This window comes from Dermacentor variabilis, chromosome 8 (assembly GCF_050947875.1).
Source record: "Dermacentor variabilis isolate Ectoservices chromosome 8, ASM5094787v1, whole genome shotgun sequence".
NCBI classification, from domain to species: Eukaryota; Metazoa; Arthropoda; class Arachnida; order Ixodida; family Ixodidae; genus Dermacentor; species Dermacentor variabilis.
In genome coordinates, this window is record NC_134575.1 from 114,291,855 (window position 1) to 114,313,675 (window position 21,821).

At 45.9% G+C, this 21,821-nt stretch overlaps 1 protein-coding gene and 1 non-coding gene across 3 annotated transcripts in view; both read left to right on the plus strand.

The window, feature by feature from the left end:
- LOC142590541 (cardioacceleratory peptide receptor-like) overlaps nt 1-21,538 on the plus strand; it is a 232,110-nt gene extending 210,572 nt beyond the window's left edge. The window contains exons 4-7 of one of the 2 annotated variants that reach the window (XM_075702738.1): nt 3,431-3,524; nt 14,930-15,184; nt 17,641-17,742; nt 21,215-21,538. In XM_075702738.1, coding sequence (XP_075558853.1) covers nt 3,431-3,524; nt 14,930-15,184; nt 17,641-17,742; nt 21,215-21,444 — 681 coding nt within the window. In that variant the 3' untranslated portion in view covers nt 21,445-21,538. The remainder of the gene's footprint in view (nt 1-3,430; nt 3,525-14,929; nt 15,185-17,640; nt 17,743-21,214) is intronic. The other variant, XM_075702739.1, reaches the window with a different exon arrangement.
- LOC142591802 (U2 spliceosomal RNA) lies at nt 5,118-5,300 on the plus strand. Its single transcript, XR_012830534.1, has one exon. It is a non-coding gene; the product is annotated as a U2 spliceosomal RNA (small nuclear RNA).
- Nucleotides 21,539-21,821: the final 283 nt, after the last annotated feature.

The window sequence follows — 21,821 nt, forward strand, 5'->3', positions numbered from 1 at the left end:
ACTCTTTATCTGTCGTCTACAGAACGGAAGCAGAGAAAGCAAGCACGTCTGAATAGCAATGAATTCTTGTCGTCCGAAAAGTTAGAGCATCAAACGAGAAGACCGTTGTAGCCGACTCCATTTCTGCAAAATGAGTGGCCGGATTAACACGATCATAGCACAAAATTATGTGCTGCGCTTACGTTTCAAAGCGGGCGATGTTGCCTAAGCAACATATTTGAGTGGACAAACGGCGTCTAGACAGCCTAGTGCCTGCAGATTTTATTGTATATTTCGGTCTCGCTGATTCGGACAGTTGCGTTTTCATCAAATTATGTTCAAAGTGCTACCGACCAAGCAGCCCAGCTTGGTTGTAACCTCTTTCGTAATAATTATACGACGTCTACAAAGCCACCGGATACCCTCCTTCTCTAAAAACCTTTTTTTATCGTCTGTCGATGTTTGCTACATGTTTTTCATCTCCCTAATGGGTCTGTTCTGAGGGCGCCAAGTCCAGCTCGCAAAGCGCAATATATCTACCACAGTAGCGGTATATTCGCTGTTTTCTATGTGATATGCATTTCGCGTGGTATGTAAGGCTAATTGTGCTCTTCTCTCATATCGCTCCCTGGGTCTCTTAGTACTATGAGGAATAATTTTCGTAGTTTTGCGTATATCACTCCTATTTGTTATAAAATAGGCAGTGGCTTTCTGAAAAAAGAAACGTTTCAGCCATAGATATTTATTTAGAGCAACCTTTTCAGATACTGTGAGGTGTTTTGGGCACCTTTGCAATTTTCTATGTACGTAAGTTCTAAAGGAACTCACTCATTTACTCTACCTTTTAACGGCATACATTATCGAACACCGCCTCCTTGAAGCACTTGATCGCATTCGCTGCACCAGTGCATTGTTAAAACTATATTCCAAGCAGCACTTTGTCCTGTTTCATAGTTTACTGTTTGTTTGTGTCATATTTTACTTGCATGTTTACTCACCATCCAGTTTAAATGCGCACTAAAGAGGGACAATGAACCAGCTCATTCACACCGGCGGCTCTCAGAGGTCGCGCGACCAAGTTTTTTGCAAAATGACCTGCCGCAAATGGTTGCCTTTAGTCGGGAGGCGACTCTTCCGAGAGAGACACTCGCTGCTCGATTTTTTAGTCACGTGACTGAACCTACTGAACCAATTGGCGGCACAGGGTCAGGACGCTTATATTAATTGGCGATGGCGCTGCGAGCAGATCTGAACGGCAACAATCGCCATACGTTTAGGACTTGAGAGGGGCTAGTCGCGCTTGCCGGTTTGAACATCGGTCCCCGTGAGCCATGTCTTTGTTGTCAGTTGCAGTCGGTATGGCGACATCTTACTGTCACTTACGTAAATGCACCCTTAGAGCGGCAGAGTATTCCTTCACAATACCCATAGGCGAAAACTGATTGTTTAGAAAAATGATGTCTGTACTTAGATATTCTCAGATTAATATTTCTTTTGAAACTTTCGCGTGAGGTTACTAATTTCGACGCATTTTCTGGTATTTGAGCCGTCTCGGTGAGCCAGCTTTTTCTATACCTGCTATGTTGTGATTTGGTTCCCTTAAAATGCAATTTTATGCTTGAATATCTCTGTGCTGCTGTTGTTTGTAAACGTAGACATCTCCAATCGCATTAAAATATGCATCTTTGCCTCACTGATGAGCATAGACCCTAGCAGGTGCTGTTTAATTTCGCAACATCCCTGGCAAGTGGTGTAATGACCTCCGGACAGCGACTCCACTCGTCTTTAGTTTTTTTTTTCTTGGTTATCAAGATACCCAGAAGAGTAAGAGTGGTCGCGTTATTTCTGGGGAAGCGTGAAAAACCTATACATCCATATTAATATTTGTATTTTGGTTCCGTTTACATGTATTTGGCACACTGTGCGCTCATAAATTTGGCGCATTGAAGTATTTACGCTGGTTGAAATATCAGGTGTATATATTGTATTTTTACAGTGAACCACGAAAAGCGCGTGCAGCTTACTTCAACAACATATCGCGCGATAAGTAAATGAGGCATATATAGGTTGCACTGCGATCGCACTTTGTGGTACGCCACGGTACCACATTCATCACACTCGGGGACAGCTGCAGCGCATTGACGGTGCTTTGTTTGAAACATTAGTAAAACTAATCATTGTCACCTTAATTGTTAAACTAAAACACAGCAATAAAATTCCGACAGAACTCATGTCACGATGAATATTCACCTTTGTGAAGTTAGCGGCAATTAAATTAGGAATAGCAATGCAGCGACACACCGTATTGCCACCGCCGAAACGACTCATGTATGGGGCGTATGGGCAGCCGGAAACCTCTGCCGTGCATGCCTCTGGACAGGCTGCGCCACCTAGCTGCGCCGCCACGAAGTAGGTGCGTGCCACGTGTCCTCTTAGATGTTCAGATAAAATTTTTAAATATTTATGACGTGGTATTAGTTGGCGTCCAAGAGGTTCATTAAATTGAGGAACACACCCAGTGACACATAGACCATAACGCAATTGCTGGCTTCAATCAAGGTTCCGTCAGCACAGCGGCTTGATGCTCCACCAAACAACCTATCAACTACCCACTGACATTTGGCGTGAAAGAGGTTAGATACAAACACAGAAGCGTCCCCAATAGTGAGACAAGCATTCTCAGAGTATTAATATCTGTAAAATGGCCCTATTATGCTGTTCGGTAAGAGGAGTCATGCTCTACCAGCTTTTTGTAGATTTATCCGGCACGTGGTAAAGGTAGCAAGGGTAAGGCCATAAAATTACTGGTGCAATAAGTGCAAATGCCTCCGTGCGTGCAATAAGCCTTTGTTCCAGCTCGTTTTATGAGCATAACACGCTAATAATAAACTAACTATGCAAAGACACCTTCACTCATGTCTAATGTGGTTCCGTAAGAGCAACATTTTTCCCTCAAGCTGCGTTCACGCTCACTATGCTTGGATTATGACTTAACGTGCGATAAAGCGCCACTCAGATGTTGAGCTCAACAATTCGTACCATGGAACAGTTGCGCGCTGTGTTTATAGATCTTTAGTGGCTATTCTCCGAAACATAGAAGTATGACTATTTCCTGTCAATTTGTAGGCACAACGGAAACCAATTATGCGCTAGCGAAGCTCTCATACAGGTAGTGAAATGAATCTCGTTTTCATTAATGTTTCGAGTGCTTGAGACATTTGAATATATGACAAGCATACCATGGTGAATATTAATTGCTACTTGCAGCGTGATATTGTGTGCACAAGACGTCAACACCTACGTGTTATAAAGTAAAATAATTTTTGTGCATTGCAGCGCACTTTGCCAGTTGTGGTATGCAAAAATATTTTGGCGTAACATACGTAGTTGGTGAAATATCAAGCGTATACTTCTCTGTGAATAATTCGTTACATTTCTTTAACATATCCAGGTGCTGGTAACATACTCTTCGACATACGTGCTGGTGGCACTGAGCATCGACCGGTACGACGCCATCACTAGGCCTATGAATTTTTCTGGAAGCTGTAAGTGGTCTTTTCAGCGTATTATCATTTGACGAAAATGGTAGATACCAAAGATGTAAAGTTCTAAAAATATAATTCTGAAACAAAAGCTATATTTTGTTATCAGAACACTGTGATTTAATGAAATCATTCGTTTGTACCAACAATAGCGGGAAGTTAGGTTTAGTTTATTAATTATCTTCATTTCATTCTATTGTGCATTCTGCGAATATCTATTTTACCTTTCACTCTTGTACTTGTTGCCCTGCAAATGTACACTTAGGGTGATTGCACATCTTTGCGCCGGATTCTTTTTCCGCTTGTTCTTCATTATGACTTCGAAGTTTGGCCAATTAGGGCAGAGTTGGCTGCATCACTTTTGCTGCCTGCTAGGCGTCATTTCAAAGCCAGCGTCAAACTGACACGTATTTGAGTGGCAGACAGCACGAACACTATCTTCTCAACGGTTTTTACTTGAATAAAAATGGTTTACGTGCAAAAAGTGAAAAACAACACTAAATATGGGGAAAACCGTGAGCTTTTCCGCAATGCCACTGCGCATGTTACGGTAGCAGCTAATGTCAAGAGGCCTTGATGAGAGTCATACCAGAAATGTATTTTCACATACTACATTTCCACGAAGCATAGTCATGTCCCCTTTTGAAACTGACTATACTCGTCGCAGCGACGATACGCAAGATTAGTTTTATCAAAAAGTAAGCATTCAAGTAAAAGTAAAAGCGTTTAAGTAATCGAATTCGGCAATCCTTGGTACGGTCTCGCTGTTTCTATTTCATGTGGGGTTGAGATGGTGGGGTTGGGAAATGCTAAACGCTAACTTGAAGGTTTCTGAAAACCAAGGTTGCTAGTTTTGTGCACTTCGTGTCTGAAAGTCTTCGCTGTGGTTGAGTGAGAGAATCAAACAAAGGCAGGGAAGTAAAGCAGACCGACGTCCGGTTGGCTACTCTGTGCGGGGCAGATGGTATGAGGAATTGAAAGAAAAAATTCAGCACGATTTCACTCGGTGGATGTTGATGTCCTGCGAAGGTGTGTACGTGGGCCCCTTAATGGCGGACTGTACATTACCGTGCGTCAAACGCCGCATTCAGATAAATGGAAGGCGAGGCGCGATTAGTCGCTCCTCCACGATGTTGAGCCTTGGAAAACGATGAAGAGCCGGGGGTATACGTACCCATGTATTGTTGCAAAACACGGGACGACACCTTTTACTAACGAATTCCGGCACGTAAAACAGACACACACCTCACCTCTCTCACAGGGCATACACGGGTTCGCCGTAGCCAAAGAAGTTGCGTGTTGGTCGGAGTCCCGCAGTGAAGTAGTGTTTGAGAGCTCACTCAAAATACACAAGCGGTCACACACAACACAGGCCAAACAATATTCGTACACCACAAACTCACTCTAAAACCGGGCCGTTGCTCCGGTGAAACGTTCCAAGTTTGCGGGATCGGGGCTACATGGACGCTTCAAATCTCTTTCCGCCTCACTGTCCTGGCGGGCAGCATGCTTACGGTACCGCCACCACGGGAGAGCGGAAAGAAAGGAAAGAAGATGCGCAAGTGCTTGGAACGCCGACAAAGACAGCGTGGTGCAAACACAGACATGAGCGACGCTGGTTAAAGTGTAGTATCAGCCTAATATCTGATACGGATTGTATTTGGATCTGATATATTAAAATTATTTTTGCAAGTTTCGCGGAGTGCTTAAAGCCTGCTTCGCCTCCGCAACCGATAGGCCCACTATTGCACTATCGTCTTCGGGATCGGCCCGCTTATGGAAAGAAATTCCTGATTTACGTGGCTGCTCAGACGCATGCAATTTTTTACAGGACCTAGCCATATACCGCTTCGCAGGAAGAAGGAGAAAGCAAACATAGGGAAACAGTTCACCCGCACAGTGGCAAACGTGTGGCAGAGTCAACCACTGCCAATGTTAATTTCGTGAACACGCAAGGGAAACTTATGTGGGAAATTGCTGACACAATGCCTGGGCTCAGCTTGTGAAATGACGCTTCGCTGTAGCGGGCTACTTCCAGCGACATGTGATCGATATTGCAGAAGTGCTTCCGGGATTTCGAAATGTGAGAAAGCGCTACCAGGATGTGAATGAACACCATATTGTACTGGCCAGATACATTCCCAGTGTGGGGCACGGCACAACATCCGGAGGGTTGGCAGTAACGCTAACGTTGAAGTCATCTTGCCTGCCAGTGACAAGCTCTGCCAAGTTGCGCTGTAAGATATATATATATATATATATATATATATATATATATATATATATATATATATATATATATATATATATATATATATATATATATATATATATATATATATATATATATATATATATATTGCCACATCCTATATGGTCTGCGTGGGTATGTGCCAGGTGATGAAAAGGACGCTGAAGTAGCGCGTGGGTAGAAAAACAGAGACGACAATGGCGTCGCGTTAACAGCTATGATAAAGTGCTTTTATACGTATTCTACAACGGCTTTCCCGTCTCCTACTGGGCCGTGGCACTGGTTGCCACGGCCCAGTAGGAGACGATTGAAGAATGATTGCCACATGCTTGGTACCTCTTCGCGGAGATATACATCGAACGCGGAATCACCTTTGTTTGGCGAAACTTCTGTTCACCGGTACAGTCACCGTCTGCTAGGCTTGTCGCCCGAATTCAACCCTTTGCGGGACTCTGCAGGAAGCCGTCTACCTACTTCCGCCGTGGCTACTAAAACTCCATCGCAGGTGTCGCTGCAGAATGCAAGAATCACAGAAAGTTTCCATGGTGACGCTTTCGAAGATGTCCAAGATTAGTTGGAGCAATCCGAGCGTGTATCCAGTTTTTGTGACTGGGGCTTCCAGACAAAAGCTGGCTAATGCCTATATTGCTCTTCAAGACAGTGCGCGGACGTGGTTTGTGAACGGGGAGAGAAATTTGACCTCATGGGATGCCTTTGGCAGCCAGCTGCTAGACACATTCGCTAGTAGCGACAGAAGAGACAACGTGCAGCGCCTTCTCGAATCCCGTATTCAAAAACCAAAAGAGGGCGTTTATGTTTGTAGAAGATATGGCCCACCTTTTTCGCAGAGCAAACCCTGAGATGGCCGAAGACAGGAAGTTGCACTATCTCTCGCGCGGAGTGAAGGAGGAACTGTTTGCCAGACTCATGAGGAATCCACCGACGACAGTGGCTGAATCTACCAAGGAGGCTACCGCTATTGAACGGGCAATGCAGCAACGGTACCGCCAATATGACAACAAGAACTCGCCGGTGAATGCTTGAACACTGCCTGAGAGCTGCGGCACGTCTGCGCGTGAAGTCATCTGAGAGGTTGTGCGAGACGACATCTGGCAGCTCTTGATTTCTCCCATGGCACCAGCGGTGACTTCTGTCGCTGATATCGTTCAGGACGAAGTTTGACAGTCTTGTTCGTCGCCCGACTGGCAGGCGGCGCGACGATTAACCAACGCGGAAGTGGTTTGAGACCCTACCTCCCGCCACTTCGATGCTGCTGACACCTTCAACCACTACGACGCAGCCATCACCGCCAGATCGACGCCCTATTTTCGAGAGCCACCGCCGCTACCAGCGATGCCGTATCGTCGACAAGCGATTGCTGCGCCTCGGTCTTACGGCGAATCCTTTGCCGGCTACCCGCTTCGAAAGACCGATTTGTGGCGCACCGCTGACCGCCGGCCGCTATAGTTTCAATTGGGCGAAGCAGGCCATGTTTACCGCGCGTGCCACTACCGCGCAGTTTAGTATCCAAGATTTCCCAACTGCAATTACTCTCTGTTTGACGGCAATCCCACAAACTTCCGGCAGGAAGACTCAACGACGCCTCGATCGCGTTCTTCATTTCGGGCTCGTTACACCACACCGACCCGTCGCGATTTTCTTGACTCCTCTAGGGACAGGTCCCTTAGCCCGCGCCAGGGAAATTAGAGGCAGTGACTTCCCGGGGTGACGTTGCAAATCGTGTAGCTTTCCAAAACGATCTACGGCTATAAAACCCCGGCGACTCCAACCACACCACCTGTAACCGACGCCGTCAGCGCCGATCTTGTTCGCATTGATGTCGACCAAGTGGCCGCTCTCGTCGATACTGGTTGGGATTTTTCGACAGTAAGTGTAAAGCTGGTCGACAGGCTGTGGAAAGTCAAAACGCTGTGGACTGGGCCCAACATCAGAACTGCCAGCGGCCTGTTGATGACGCCGATAGGAAAATTCATGGCCAGAATAGCATTCACCGGTGCAGCCTTCGCCTCCACCCTCGTCATTTTCTTTGAGTGCTGCAAGGAACTTATATTGGGTATGATTTTCTTGAGAGAGTACGGTGCAGTGATTAATGTCCACGATCTCGTCGTTACATTTTCTATGAGCTCAGGCGACGTCGACTTTGTGGAATATCGGTGACCCCGCTTACGTATCGCCGGCAACGACGTCACGCTTCCACCGCGAAGCTGCTACCTAGTGCCTGTAATATGCGACAACTTGCACACAGGGCGTGGCGTCACTGAACACATCGACGCACTGGAACTGAGTCAAGCCGGTTCCATCACCAGGGCCGCAGTTAATGTACTCGAATGACATGCTGAACTCCAACTGGCGGATATTAGCAGGGAACGTCGACACATCGTTAAAGGCACTGCTGTGGCGTACTTCGACAAGTTTACCCCAATATAAGACAGCCTTTCAGTGCAGCATGCGGCGTCCACCATGGCTATGCCTGCCCCTGTGGTTGATGTCAGTCGCACCTTATCGTCTGTCAAACGGAGCAGCCTTCTTGAGCTCATCGATGAGTTGAACAGCTGCTCCTCACCTACGTAACCAGTCAGCCTGACGGCGCTCACTAAGCACCATTTGTCACCCAAGCCAACGTCAGACCAATTCGGCAGAATCCTTATCGTGTAGCACCGAAAGAGCGCGAGGCAATACAAACACCAGTGAAGCCGATGCTTGAGGACGGGATTATTTGGCCATCTAAGAGTCCTTGGGCATCGCCTGTCGTATTGGTGAAAAAGAAGGACGGTAGCCTGCGCTTCTGCGTCGATTATCGAAAACTCAACCAGATCACAAAAAAGACGCTTATCTATTACAGCGTATTGATGATTCGCTGGACAGGCTACGAAACGCACGTTACTTTTCGTCGATGGACTTGAAAAGTGGCTACTAGCACACAGAAGTTGATGAGAGAGACCGTGAGAAGACCGCTTTTGTGACGCCCGACGGACTTTATGGATGTCAGGTGCTCCCCTTCGGTTTGTGTTCTGCGCCAGCAACGCTTCAACGACTAATGGCGACGGTGCTCTCAGGCCACAAATGGCAAATTTGCCTGGTGTACCTCGATGACGTGATTGTTTTCTCCGCTACAATCGAGGAACACTTGCGGAGCCTAAAGACGGTCTTTGACGCAATACGCTCAGTTGGCCTAGCTTTGAAACCTGAAAAGTGCCATTTTGGTTTTGAATAACTGCAACGCCTCGGTCACATTGTTAGCCGTGAAGGCGTCTGACCTGACCCTGGTAAAATCTCTGCCGTCTCTAATTTCCTAACACCGTTCAATAAAAAGACCGTGCGACGTTTTCTGGGCCTTTGCGCCTACTACCGGCTGTTTATTGCGGAATTTTCGTGCATCGCATGGCCATTACTCATTTCACCAGAGAACATGCTCCCTTCGTGTGGGGCGAGCACCAGCAACGGGCATTTCATGACCTACGGCAACGGCTGCAGGCGCCTCCTGTGTCGCACACATTCATGAAGACGCTTCAACGATTCTTCATACCGATGCCAGCAATGTCGGCCTTGACGCAGTGCTTGTACAGCGGCAGGACGGCACCGAAAGAGTCATTGCATACGCCTGCAGAACGCTATCAATAACGGAGGCTAACTGCTCCACTACAGAAAAATAATGTCTCCCACTGTAATGGGCCGTCCTGAAATTTCGCCCATATTTGTATGGTCGGTGTTTCACCGTTGTCAGCGATCGTCATGCACTTTGCTGGCTGATTAATTTAAAAGATCCAACTTGTCGGCTAGCGCGCTGGAGTCTACGGCTTCAAGAGTTGGATTTCACTGTTGTATACAAATCGGGGAAACGACACTCTGACGCCGATTGTTGGGACTGTTGGGATCGCAGTGCACCACGATGATGACGCGGCTTTTCTAGGCATGCTAGATACTGTCGCAGTTTCACGCCAGCAATGCAAGGATGCAGAACTGGTTCCTCTTATCGATTGCGTAGATAGAAGAAGAAGCAGCGTGCCGAGGTTATTCGCCACAGGGCTGACTTCACTGTGCTTGTGCAACGACGTTCCCTATAAAAATAAGTTTTCACCTAGTGGCAGCAGCTACCTACTCGTCATTCCCTCATTTCTTCGCCACGAAGTCCTACATGCCTGTCCACAACGAGTCAGTCGCTGGTCACTTGGGCTACAGCCGCATGTTGGCAAGAATTAGGCATAAGTACTATTCGCCGTGACTTGCGGTGGTCGTGAAACTTTACATCCAGACATGCATGGATTGCCAGCGCGCAAAGCCCTACCCGGCAAGCCTGCTGGGCTACTGCATACTGTTCAGACACCGTAAGCACCGTTTGAACAAATTGGCGGGGTCGTTTTATGTCTGTTTTTATTGTGTACCGCCGGCAATATATGGATAATCGTCGGCACAGATTATCTAACTCGACACACCATAACAGGTGATGATGACGATTAAAAGCTTTATTTATTCCTCTTTAGAGGGAAGGGGGCAATGGGAATACAGGCTGGGGGGTGGAACTACTTGAAGTAGCCCTCCTTTATCCTCTAAGCCCACTCTAGGATGGCCTCCTGAATATCGCGCCTCGAGCTGCGCAAGGCAGCCTTCCACTGCTCCTCACTAGATAGTAATTGCGTGAGGAAAATGGAAAGGGGGTGCTTAGGGCACCCCCACATGATGTGGTTTAAGTCTGCTTTGGGAGAGACGCAGAATTTACAAGAGGGAGAAAGGTAAATGGCGGGATGAATGCGGTGGAAGAGGTAAGGGGACGGAAAGGTGCAAGTCTGCAGCTATCGCCACAGAACTTCACACCTACGCGGGGTCCGAACATGAGTGGCGGAAAGGTTAAACGGTCTAATCTAGTGTGTGCAGATGTCGTGGTAAGTAATACGCCGATCCGTGCTGTAAACGGCGCCTCTTCCGGCGCCTCTTCCGTCCGACACATCTGATGCCTGAGCCCGGACTGCAAATCCTCGGACACTGGCATGAGCTGCCTCGTTTCCGGCAAGACCCTCATGCGCGGGAGTCCAGATTAATGCCACAGTTTGTTGGAAAGGATGCGCCAAGAGGAGAGAAAGGGCTGGCTTAGAGACCGTATACCCGCTCCAATGTTATGTATGGCTACTTTGGAGTCGCTAACGGTAACTGATGAACTTAGGATTGTGAGGGCCAGGCCTATGGGCGCTTCCTCCGCCTCCTCCGAGGAAGAGCCAGGAGGAATGGAGGTGGCTGCAGCGACCTGGCCGTGAGAGTTGATGGCTGATATTTCATAATGATTTCTGTTCCTATATTCGGTGGCATCAACATAGAGCACGTCGTTTGAGGTGGATAATTGTTTTTGGAGAGCCTTTGCTCGCTGCCTCCTGCGCTGTGTGTGGTGCAGAGGGTGCATGTTTTTAGAAAGTGGGGAGATGCAGAGGTTCTCGTGTATGTGATGTGGAATGGTGTATTTAGTCTTGATGATGGGGTGCCGGAGTGATAGAGTCTGTAGAATTTGGCGACCTGTTGCTGCGTTAGAAAATCTGCTATATTGGAATGTGAGGTGGGCTTCTGTGAGCTCAGTACGCGTGTTGAAAGATCCAGTAAGCATTAGCCTTTCAGTTGAGGTACGTATGGGGACCCCCAGAGCGAATTTATATATTTTTGCGTAAAAGAGTGTCGATCTTATTTGATTCTGATTTAAGGAAATGTAGATATGGTGTTGCGAATGTAATCTTACTGATAAGATTACATTCGCAACACTGTCCAATGGAGAACAGCAGCCGAAGCAGCGCCATTTCTTGTCAGAGCTGTCATCCTAAGGCATGGCGCTCTCACAGTAGTCATAATAGACAGATGTGCTGCGTTCACGGCTGCACTCCTCGATATCGTTTTGTGACTAAGTGGCGCCACTCACCGAAATACCACGGCTTATCATTCCTAACCCAATGGGCTGACAGAGCGTTTGAATAAGGATCTGGCAGACATTATAAATATGTACATCCACGTGGACCACAGGAACTGAGACGAAATTTTGCCATATGTAAATTTTGTGTATAACATGGCTCGCCAAGAGACAACACGCGTCACACATTTCAACCTCGTTTAGGACCGGGAAGTGACGACAATCTTGGACACAATGCTGCTACACGAGTGCGGCGACAACGAGACTCGTGCCTTGGAGTTTCCACAACACGCAGAGGAACCCAGGCAGCTTGCGCGTTTGCGAATCCAAGAACAACAGGGCTACAATGCCAAACACTACAATCTTCGGCACAGACTCGTCACGTACAACGTCGGTGACAAGGTGTGGGTCTGCACTTCTAATCGTCGGCGGTTGCTATCTGAGAAGCTCCTGCGAAGATAGTTCGGGCCGTACACAGGTCTGCGTTGCATCAGTGCTGTAAATTACGAAGTTGTCCCTGACAGTCATATTTGCCCCAAACGCCGGTGGCATCTGCCCGCGGTTGTGCATGTGCTTCGTAAGACGCCATACTTTTCCAATGACCTAAACTTTGCACCGTATATGCGCTGCCTTCGGAGGTTGGTGCATCAATGCCTTTTTTTTTCCAAAGGAGGGGCAAATGCCACATCCTATATGGCCGCAGTGCGTATGTGCCAGGCGACTAAAACGACGCTGAAGTAGCCCGCGGTTAGAAAAACAGAGACGACAACGACGTCGCGGTGACAGCTCTGAGAAAGTGATTTTGTGCGTCCTCTACACTGACTTTCACGTCTCCTACCAGGCCGTGACAATATATAAGTGTGTGTGTCTCCAAGATAGAAATAAACACGAAGTATTAGCACCTAATACAGCTACCATTAAAGTTATGCTGGGCACCACTTTCTTGCGCCAATTGACACGTCGGCGGCACCGAGCGTTATCTGGTGAGCGGGTCAGGAAGCACAAAAATAAATGCGAAATGCAGTTGCGGAGCCCCCAGCTATCTATTGCCATGACTAGAGTTGCCGATGCTATACTTTTAGAGTTATATCATTTTATTTAGCGTTTGCGAGTAGTAAAATTGCTTAATTTCGGAGACTCGGCAAATTCAGCAAGATGCGCATCCCTTGTTGAAGAGGGCCCACAGTATGCCTTAATAAGATCATTTGGGAGTGCAAGCATGAGTGGTTTGTAACATGGCTTTGCGCGTCGACAAGTGACTCATGAATTTTCTTGCAAGTGATTTACTATTTACTGTCCTTGTTGATGCGCCCCATTTCTTACTTGACAATTACAATGAATTGAACTCCCATGTCGTGCGTTCTTCTTGTACTTTTTTCATAGCCCGTTTCATGTACGGACGCTAACGCTACGAAGGCTACAGAGGGTGCTCTTACTTCCTGCATTGGCTACCAGAAAATGCTCCGCCATGTATATGGGAATGAAAGATATACGCACATGTCATATAATTTGACGTGCATTACCTTTCGCATATATTCATGGGTTAACACGTCTTTCCCACATTTATTCTCACTGAAACACGCCAGCAATCAGGAAGTTGGCATTATCACACGTAGCAGCTGCACCTCAGACGCATTTCGATTGCTCAGGTCTACCCGTATTTTATCTCTCCAAAAACTAAATAAATATTCAGTTGGATTACTTGCATCTAAAACTGCTTCTCGAAACCTTCGATTCCCTCTAATTAGCAAAAACGAGTTTCCCCACTCCATGTACACCCTAATCGTTTGTAACAGCTATTGGTTACGAAATAATAAAACTAATTATGGCTAATTTACTACCCACTTTTCAGTCACATTACAATGGAATTCATGACTTTAATATGAAAGAGCGTAGATTAGGGTGTGTTGGTATTCCATAACTGAGGTTTTTTAGCGCGTGAAAAGGGACGAAAGACAGTGGCAAGATGCGAACACAGCGCTAACTTCCAACAATTGTTTTATTCCACGAAGCGGTACACACATATATATAGGTAAAAGATACCACCGTACGCATGCGCATATGTACTGATTTCAAATCAAATGAGACAGCAACGAGACATGTGTAATAGAAAGTTAGGATGATATCGAAGATGAAAAACATATTATTACCCATGTCTCGTTGCTATCTCATTTGATTAGAAATCAGTACATATTCGCATGCGTATGGTGGTCTCTGTTACCTATATATATATGTGTACCGCTTCGTGCAATAGAACAATTGTTGGAAGTTAGCGCTGTGTCGGCGTCTCGCCACTGTCTTTCATCCCTTTTCGTGCGCTAAAAAAACCTCAGTTATTCATTACTGTGTCATCTTAAGGCACATCTCACTGCTAAGATACAAATCTTCCGTTTGTATACATTTGTGTTCAGTGTAATATACCACCGGTTACTGTATTTAACAATTGCTTTGTGACATTAAAATATGTTGTTGTTTGTTTGTGTTAGCTACTGACATCAACAATACGCTGAGTCGTTTTATAGTCATGTATAATTGCTGCATGTATTCATGTTTTTCACTTAGTACTAACGGGAGTTCCCCTGTATAGAGTCACTTGAATCAGGGACCACGCTCTGTACGTACATAAAATCCACATTTGTACTCTTATTTTTGTACAATAGTAAACTTAAACTGCAAAAAAATGAAACAGTAGGTGTCATACTATTGTGTCGCAAACTATGGCGCTAGTTTTCGCATAGAAGGCGTCACAGATTTGAACTTACTTAGCTCCAAACAAGCGGACTGGCGCATTTCTGCGGCCACCGGCTGCAGCTCACTGTTTTCGTTCGCAATCCAAGCATAGTAAGTCTCTTACTGGAAACACGCACGTGACAAGCGACACGTGATTTGACGTAACTTTATGTCCACAAGTTGTAATAGACGAAAAGGCTAATCCACAGAATAAAAATAAGCGCCCCTCGAAGTCGCCACGATTTACGCTTTTCAGCTGTGTTCTCAGCTTCGTGTGAAATGTAGTTAGCTTTTATGCTCTATATACTTGTGAATGCGCACCCACGGACCAAATCGTAGCCTTACGCTGGCCGATGGCATTATGTTGCGATCTGGCCCGTTTGTGGCCACGAACTGGCGGCTACCGCGTTGCTTTGAGGCTGTTAGAATAGTCGCTTCATACTAGTCTTTGCTAAGCCAAAGTGTTGATCTGTGCAGCTTTGAGTGAGAGTTCCTCTTTGACTGCACAAACCGTGTTCGCAGGGAAGCGAGCACGCTGGCTGGTATCGCTGGCCTGGGCGGCATCCGTCGCCATGTCCTTGCCCTCCATTTTCCTCAACGGGGAGGCAATAGTGCACGGCCGTCTGCAGTGCTGGATCGAACTCGAGCTGTGGCAGTGGCAGGTGTACATGACGCTGGTGGCTGGCTCGCTGTTTTTTGTACCGGCCCTGCTTATCGCTGCCTGCTACAGCGTCATCGTCTACACCATATGGAAGCGGAGCAAGATACTAAGAGGTGGTGTGTAGACACGTTGTGAGAGGAGCGGTACCAAGGTATTTTTCACAGAAAGTTGTCCTCAAGGGGTTGCACAGTTCAGGACACAACAGAAAAAAAGTAATCAATCAATCTGTGGCTGTCGTCGTTCCAATAAGGGTCGCTCTTCAAAAAAAAAAAGAGATCCGCGAATCCGGAAGAACAGGACACATAACTTGCATGGTTGACTGAATTTTCCTGGAAACGAATGCCTCACTTCTTGACTGGAAGGTTACTGATGGCTAAGGTTAACTTCTGAATTCATAGTCATTTAGTCAAGCGCACGTATGAACTTTTGCGTTTAAATCCCTCATTTTATGAAGAATACTTTGAGATAACTTCAAAGGGTATGAATGCGAGCTAGTTGGTACGAATTCATGCGTGAAAGACAGCGCAAAACAAACACGAACAAGGAAGGAACACAAGGTGAGCACTGACTGCCAACTGCGCTCATTAACTGCAAGGTACAACTCCCGCCCCCATCCTTTTTGTCATAAGTATATTTGTGTATGCGCACAATAAACCCTACTAATTGGCAGTCAGCGCTCGTCGTGTGTTCGTCCCTTGTCCGTGTGGATTCAAGGTAACTGTTCGAGGAAACGTCTATAAATGTTTCCCCTTCGTGTTACGCCAGTCGTGAGAGCGCACCCTTATTTTTCATACTATTTGTAGATGGGAACACGCTGCCTAGTTCTGCCGTTTCTTTTTTTTTTCTTGTCAGGATGTAAGGTGCCAGTAGTGGTCACCTTGCACTAGTCAGGCCTAAATTGGACACACGCTGAACTAACGGGAGTAAAAAATAGCAAGAGCGGCACTTTCCTCGCTGTTCGCGAGGCCTCTTTTCGGCCGCAACGAAGAAAAAGATGAAATAAAAGTCTCAGCGTCACCTAGCCACGGCACACTATGTGTTCCTTAACGAGCAAAGAAGTCGAAGTATTTAAGCGGTTCTGGCTTCTTCCAGCTCTTCACAGATCTGGCTTAGCTGCTGAAGTTGTACAGAAATCCTTAGTTTCTCTATATGGGGCTTTTTGGGACCGCATTTTTACTTGAGGCCCGAAAAAACTTAGTGCATTGTCGTGTTTCTAGGACACCGGTATTTCGGCACCATGTTCGTAACATTTAATTAGGAACATGTAATCTTCATACGTGGTGTACTTTTTAGAACTTATTTTATGGATGCCATTGGTTTTGTGAGACACATCGACAACCTTCACTGTGAAAATGGTATGGCCGTATCGGTAACATAAGGCTTTATTAAAGTCAGTTGAGTGTGAATACTATTAAACTCTTTCTGAATTTCGCTTGTCAACATCGCTATTGAAGCTGTGGTGGTACGGTGACAAGGGATCGACATAGTATTCACAAAGAACGTATACTTACCTTTCTATGCGGTCCAACTGCTCAGTCATTTAGTCTCTCAAATTATTAATTTCTTTCGAATCTCCTAACACATTTATTGCAAAATTTCGTGACAATTTTAGGAAAATAATTGCAGTTATCATTCAAGAATGCAGCGAGCAGTCGTTTAGTGTGTATTTTACTTTCTACGGTTTGCTATGCACTCAGACGTTCCTTCTCTGATTCTCTATTATGTGGCGTTCTTGCTGTTGCTGTGCTCAGCCGCTTAGACTTGTCGATAACATAGCTTTGCAGTGGCAGCACAAGCATTCATGGTTAAAGCGATGAAGTCAACTGCTGAAGCAGCGCCTCTATTTTTTTCAATGCCAGTCATATGTGGCGGATCTCACCGTTCACCACCCTCTCCTATCGTCCTTTCCTAGTCTCCCCCACCGGCTAGCGTTTGCGCCTGCGGTATGGTCGTGGGGGGAGAGTACCATCTGAGTGGCGCCTCACGACGGAAGTCGGAGGAAGGCTGACAGATGCGTGCTGACCTGACAGACGCAGGGACAGAGCTTCTACCGCTTCTCCGCCGGAACGGCAGCGGCGTTCGTTCAGACGCATGCGCTACGCATGCGCTACGCATGCGCTACGCATGCAGTCCTACCATCTAGGTAGCGTCACATCGCGTTAACTCACACAACTAGGGCGCACCAACTGCTCCCATTGAGGAGCAAGCGATTTCACTCGCGTTGAAAAAACAGAGGAGGCGATGGCCGGACAATGTGCACTCACAGTTATTAGCGCTTATGCCTCTCTCATGTCAGTTGACACCGCTCAGTGCACGGTAGGAAACCACACGCACCTGTGGCAACCATCCGTGCATTTCGCTTTTGTTGCTCTGCATAGTACATGCTATGCTCAACCGCCCTCGATAGCCCCGGTTAATCGGCTGGCCACTGAAGTTTCAGATTATGCGCCTTCAATCGGCTTTCCTATTTCAGTGTTCTGGCGGACCATGTATGGGGCTATTATCGAACATTGACAGCTCCTTTCGCAGCACTACAAAGCCAAGCAATATAGTTTATTTTGTTATTTTGCAGGTGTTCACGGCAAAGAGATTGACACGAGACGAACGAGTTCTCGAGGAGTGATTCCGAAAGCGAAAGTCAAGACTGTCAAGATGACTCTGATCATAGTTTTAGGTGAGAAATTATATGCATTCAGGCTAGGTTTCTTTTTTACTTTGGAACCACAACCTCAGTTGTGCATTCCTTTCTGTATGGAAATGTGCGTTTCCAACTGTGTAAAATAAAGCACATTGAGTTCAGTCTATTTGATGAAAACGTGCACTATGTTCGGTAGTTGTGCATGCATTTCAGATAGATTGCATATAGCACTTCGAAATACTGTATAGAAAACGCACAATGTCGTGAGAAATGACTATTTCGAGTTCCTGTTTGAAACATTATTTACCTTGTCTCTGAATTAGACAAGGCATATAAAAATAGTTCTACAACAGCAATTTCAGAAGGTATATTGTGTATCGGATTATTACGTTTTAAACCAAATCAAGACAAAAATAAATTATCAGTCAGCAACTTTTCATGATATGGCAAGGTTACATCTACCCTGCTATCCGCGCTGGTATCTAATTGGATATAGCGTTGCGCTGCTGAAATTCAGGCCCGGGAATTGGTTCCCGGGCCTGAATATGGGTGAAGTGCGGAATATGGGGTGAAGTGCGTAAGCGTCCGCGTACTTAGGTGTAGGTGCACGTTAAAGATCCCTAGGGGATGAAAACCAATCTGTAGTCCCTCTCCACGGTGAGTCTCGTATTCAGACTGTGTTTCTGCACTTAATATCCCCGAATTTTTGTCGTGTCTGCAAACAGTCACCTTATTGATCATCTGAGAACATAGTTTCAGTGCTCCTCTTGTTAGTTTGTGTCCGTGTAATAGCTTCCGCTTAACTACCTTAGTTACAACCGTTTGGTGAAGACACTGACATACAGAAACTGACCGAAACAATGGTTATGTGGTTCTCATTAACACTACTGATTTGCTGTCGAGGTTACCTTTTCCGTTTCTCTGTCGCAGAATGTGTACACTGAAATACAATTTATATGCCCGAAATCCCACTTCACACACCAAAATTATACATTATCCACACTGTCGTATTGTTTCCCCGTATTCAGACTGCGTTTCTGCGCTTAATATCCCCGAATTTTTGACGTACCTGCAGACAGTCACCTTATTGATCATCTGAGAACAGAGTTTCGGTGCTCCCCTTGGTGGTTTGTGTCCGTGTAATAATTTCCGTTGAACTACCTTAATTATAATCGCTTGGTGAAGACATTGAAATACAGAAACTGACCAAAACTATGCTTTTGTGGTTCTCATTAACTCTAACGATTTGCTGTCGAGGTTACGTTCTGATTTTTCTGTCGCAGAACGTGCGCACTGAAATAAAATTGAAATGCCTGAAAGCCCACTTAACACATGAAATTTACACCATATCCATACTGTCGTATTGTTTTCTCGTATTCAGACTGTGTTTCTGCGCTTAATATCCCCGAATTTTTTACTTGTCTGCAAACAGTCACCTTATTGATCATCTGAGAACACAGTTTCGGTGCTCCCCTTGGTGGTTTCTGTCCGTGTAATAATTTCCGTTGAACTACCTTAATTATAATCGCTTGGTGAATACATTGAAATAGAGAAACTGACCAAAACTATGATTTTGTGGTTCTCATTAACACTACTGATTTGCTGTCGAGGTTAGCTTTTCCGTTTCTCTGTCGCACAATGTGTACACTGAAATACAACTTAAATGCCCGAAATCCCACTTCACACACCAAAATTATACATTATCCATACTGCCGTACGGTTTCCTCATATTCAGACTGCGTTTCTGCGCTTAATATCCCCGAATTTTTGACGTGCCTCCAGACAGTCACATTATTGATCATCTGAGAACACAGTTTCGGTGCTCCCCTTGGTGGTTTGTGTCCGTGTAATAATTTCCGTTGAACTACCTTAATTATAATCGCTTGGTGAAGACATTGAAATACAGAAACTGGCCAAAACTATGCTTTTGTGGTTCTCATTAAATCTACTGATTTCCTGTCGAGGTTACGTTTTGATTTCTCTGTCGCAGAACGTGTGCACTGAAATAAAATTGACATGCCTGAAAGCCCACTTAACACATCAAAATTATACCATAGCCATACTGTCGCACTGTTGCTCAAAGGTAGTTTCGGCGCTGCCGCTAAGGCTGGCACACAGAGTACAGGCTCATATTTCGAAGTCTTACGTCAGCTTGTAAGCAGAGCCGACAGGCTTATCTAATGCGCTACTTATAGCTACATTTGCATCTTGCTACATGTACCCCCATGAGCAAAGGTATACGGACCACAGGGTCCCCGAAAATAACTAAATTCCTTTGAAATTCACATGAATACACCGAAATTCACGAGTACACGGATTGTTCGCAATGCAAAGTTTGGACTGCAGTCCTGAATTTCAAGTTTCATTCACAGCTAGAGCAAAAAATCTGATTCCTCACGCAACCCTAGGTCCTAATACTTTTGCTCACCGGTGTACATACGTCACTCCTCCATGTTGGTGCCGAAGCAAACCGAAAAGCATGTCTTTTTTTTTTCTTTCCAGCAAACGGTTAAAATTGGATTCTCCACGCAATTTAGGCGCTTCTGCGTTTCTTCAGTTGAGTGAATTCTTCAACTGCGCAGTACTGAGAAGAGAGGATATTTTTATAGTGTTCCGCCTTGCGCAATATCCTTACAATTTGTCAAGCAGCTAGCCCAAGAACAAGTCATTTTGACTTCGCTGTATACTCATTCATATTAACTTACTGATCCAAGTAGTAAGTCCAATAACTAAGATACCCATGAGTTTTCGCTGGGTATAGTCAATGTTAAGCATGAAACGAGGGGATGAGAATTTATAGCAAATAAACCGCGGTCGAAGAGCCTAGGTTGTACAATAAAATCGCTATTATAGTAACCTACATTCTATATACTTCTTTTAAATTATGCATGGTTCTTTAGAAAGTGCTATTTGTTTTTACTATATATTTGCTTAGTGTGTCATTGATAAACCGTGTATTCTCTTTGAATTGTTCGTATTGTTCAATATTGCTCAGTCATCTTGTTTTTGCCTGCCTAAGGTGTTAAAAATTAATCCATAGTAATTGCGAGGTTGCTTGACCGTTTTCATTCGAATTACTGGGAGGGTTGAGCTCATATCTCAAACTTTTCGAATGGCTTTCACCCATTGTACGCTTTGATTTTCGTATGTCAACGCAATAAAATGTCGCGATTTTGATTTTCTTAAGGTTACACTAAAGGGTCGCTGTCTCGTTTGTAAAACGTGAATTCTTATGATCGACCGTCTTTCTTTTTTCATGTGTGACTGTCGAAAACGTTTTATTTTGTCTGTTCCAACGCAACTCGTGCTGATTCGATTGCTCGAAACGAGCAGAATTAGTGTTGCTTTAATGTGATGTCACTATAGCTTCACAAATGGCAACACTAGCTTTGCACAATGCCTGTATGTACCCGGTTTCGAATGCTAATTTAGATTCGATGGTTCACGCTTGCACTGTCTTCTTAAAGCGCGCTCTTGCAAACATTTCTCGCAATTTTTTTGTGCGCAGCGTTCGTGTTCTGCTGGAGCCCTTATTTCGTCTACGACCTCCTTCAAGTGTACGGGGCGACGCCCAAGACTCAGGCAGCCATTGCCGTGGCGACGTTCATCCAGAGCCTAGCGCCACTGAACAGCGTCGCGAACCCGCTCATCTACTGCTTCTTCTCGAGCAACATGTGCCGCCACATTCGGCACGAGGCTCTCCTCACCTTGTCACCTCACGAGCCGCCGTCTTTATGATCCGCGCGCATCGCCCGCGGATCGGGCAACCGGTCGTACCTGACGCACTCGACGGCGGTATCCAACTCGGTGCTCTGAAGGCGGCCGACTCTGCTACCGGTGGGCCCGATGGCTAAGAAACAAAGTTTGGCGCACACGTCACTGAGCCTGAAGGGTCGGGGAACCTTTGAACTCCGCGCTACTGGTTTTCGTCGAGGTTCGTGATTACATACCACTAGAGTGTTTTCAACTTCGCGTGATATGTGACGCCCCAGGTACGCCGCGCGTGCGGGTCTTGTAATGCTTACTACCATGGCATCTACCGCAAGGGTTCTCGATTGCCCCCATGATGGCGTGGCAGGGCCATGCCCATCAACCCGCCTCCATCCTAACTATCC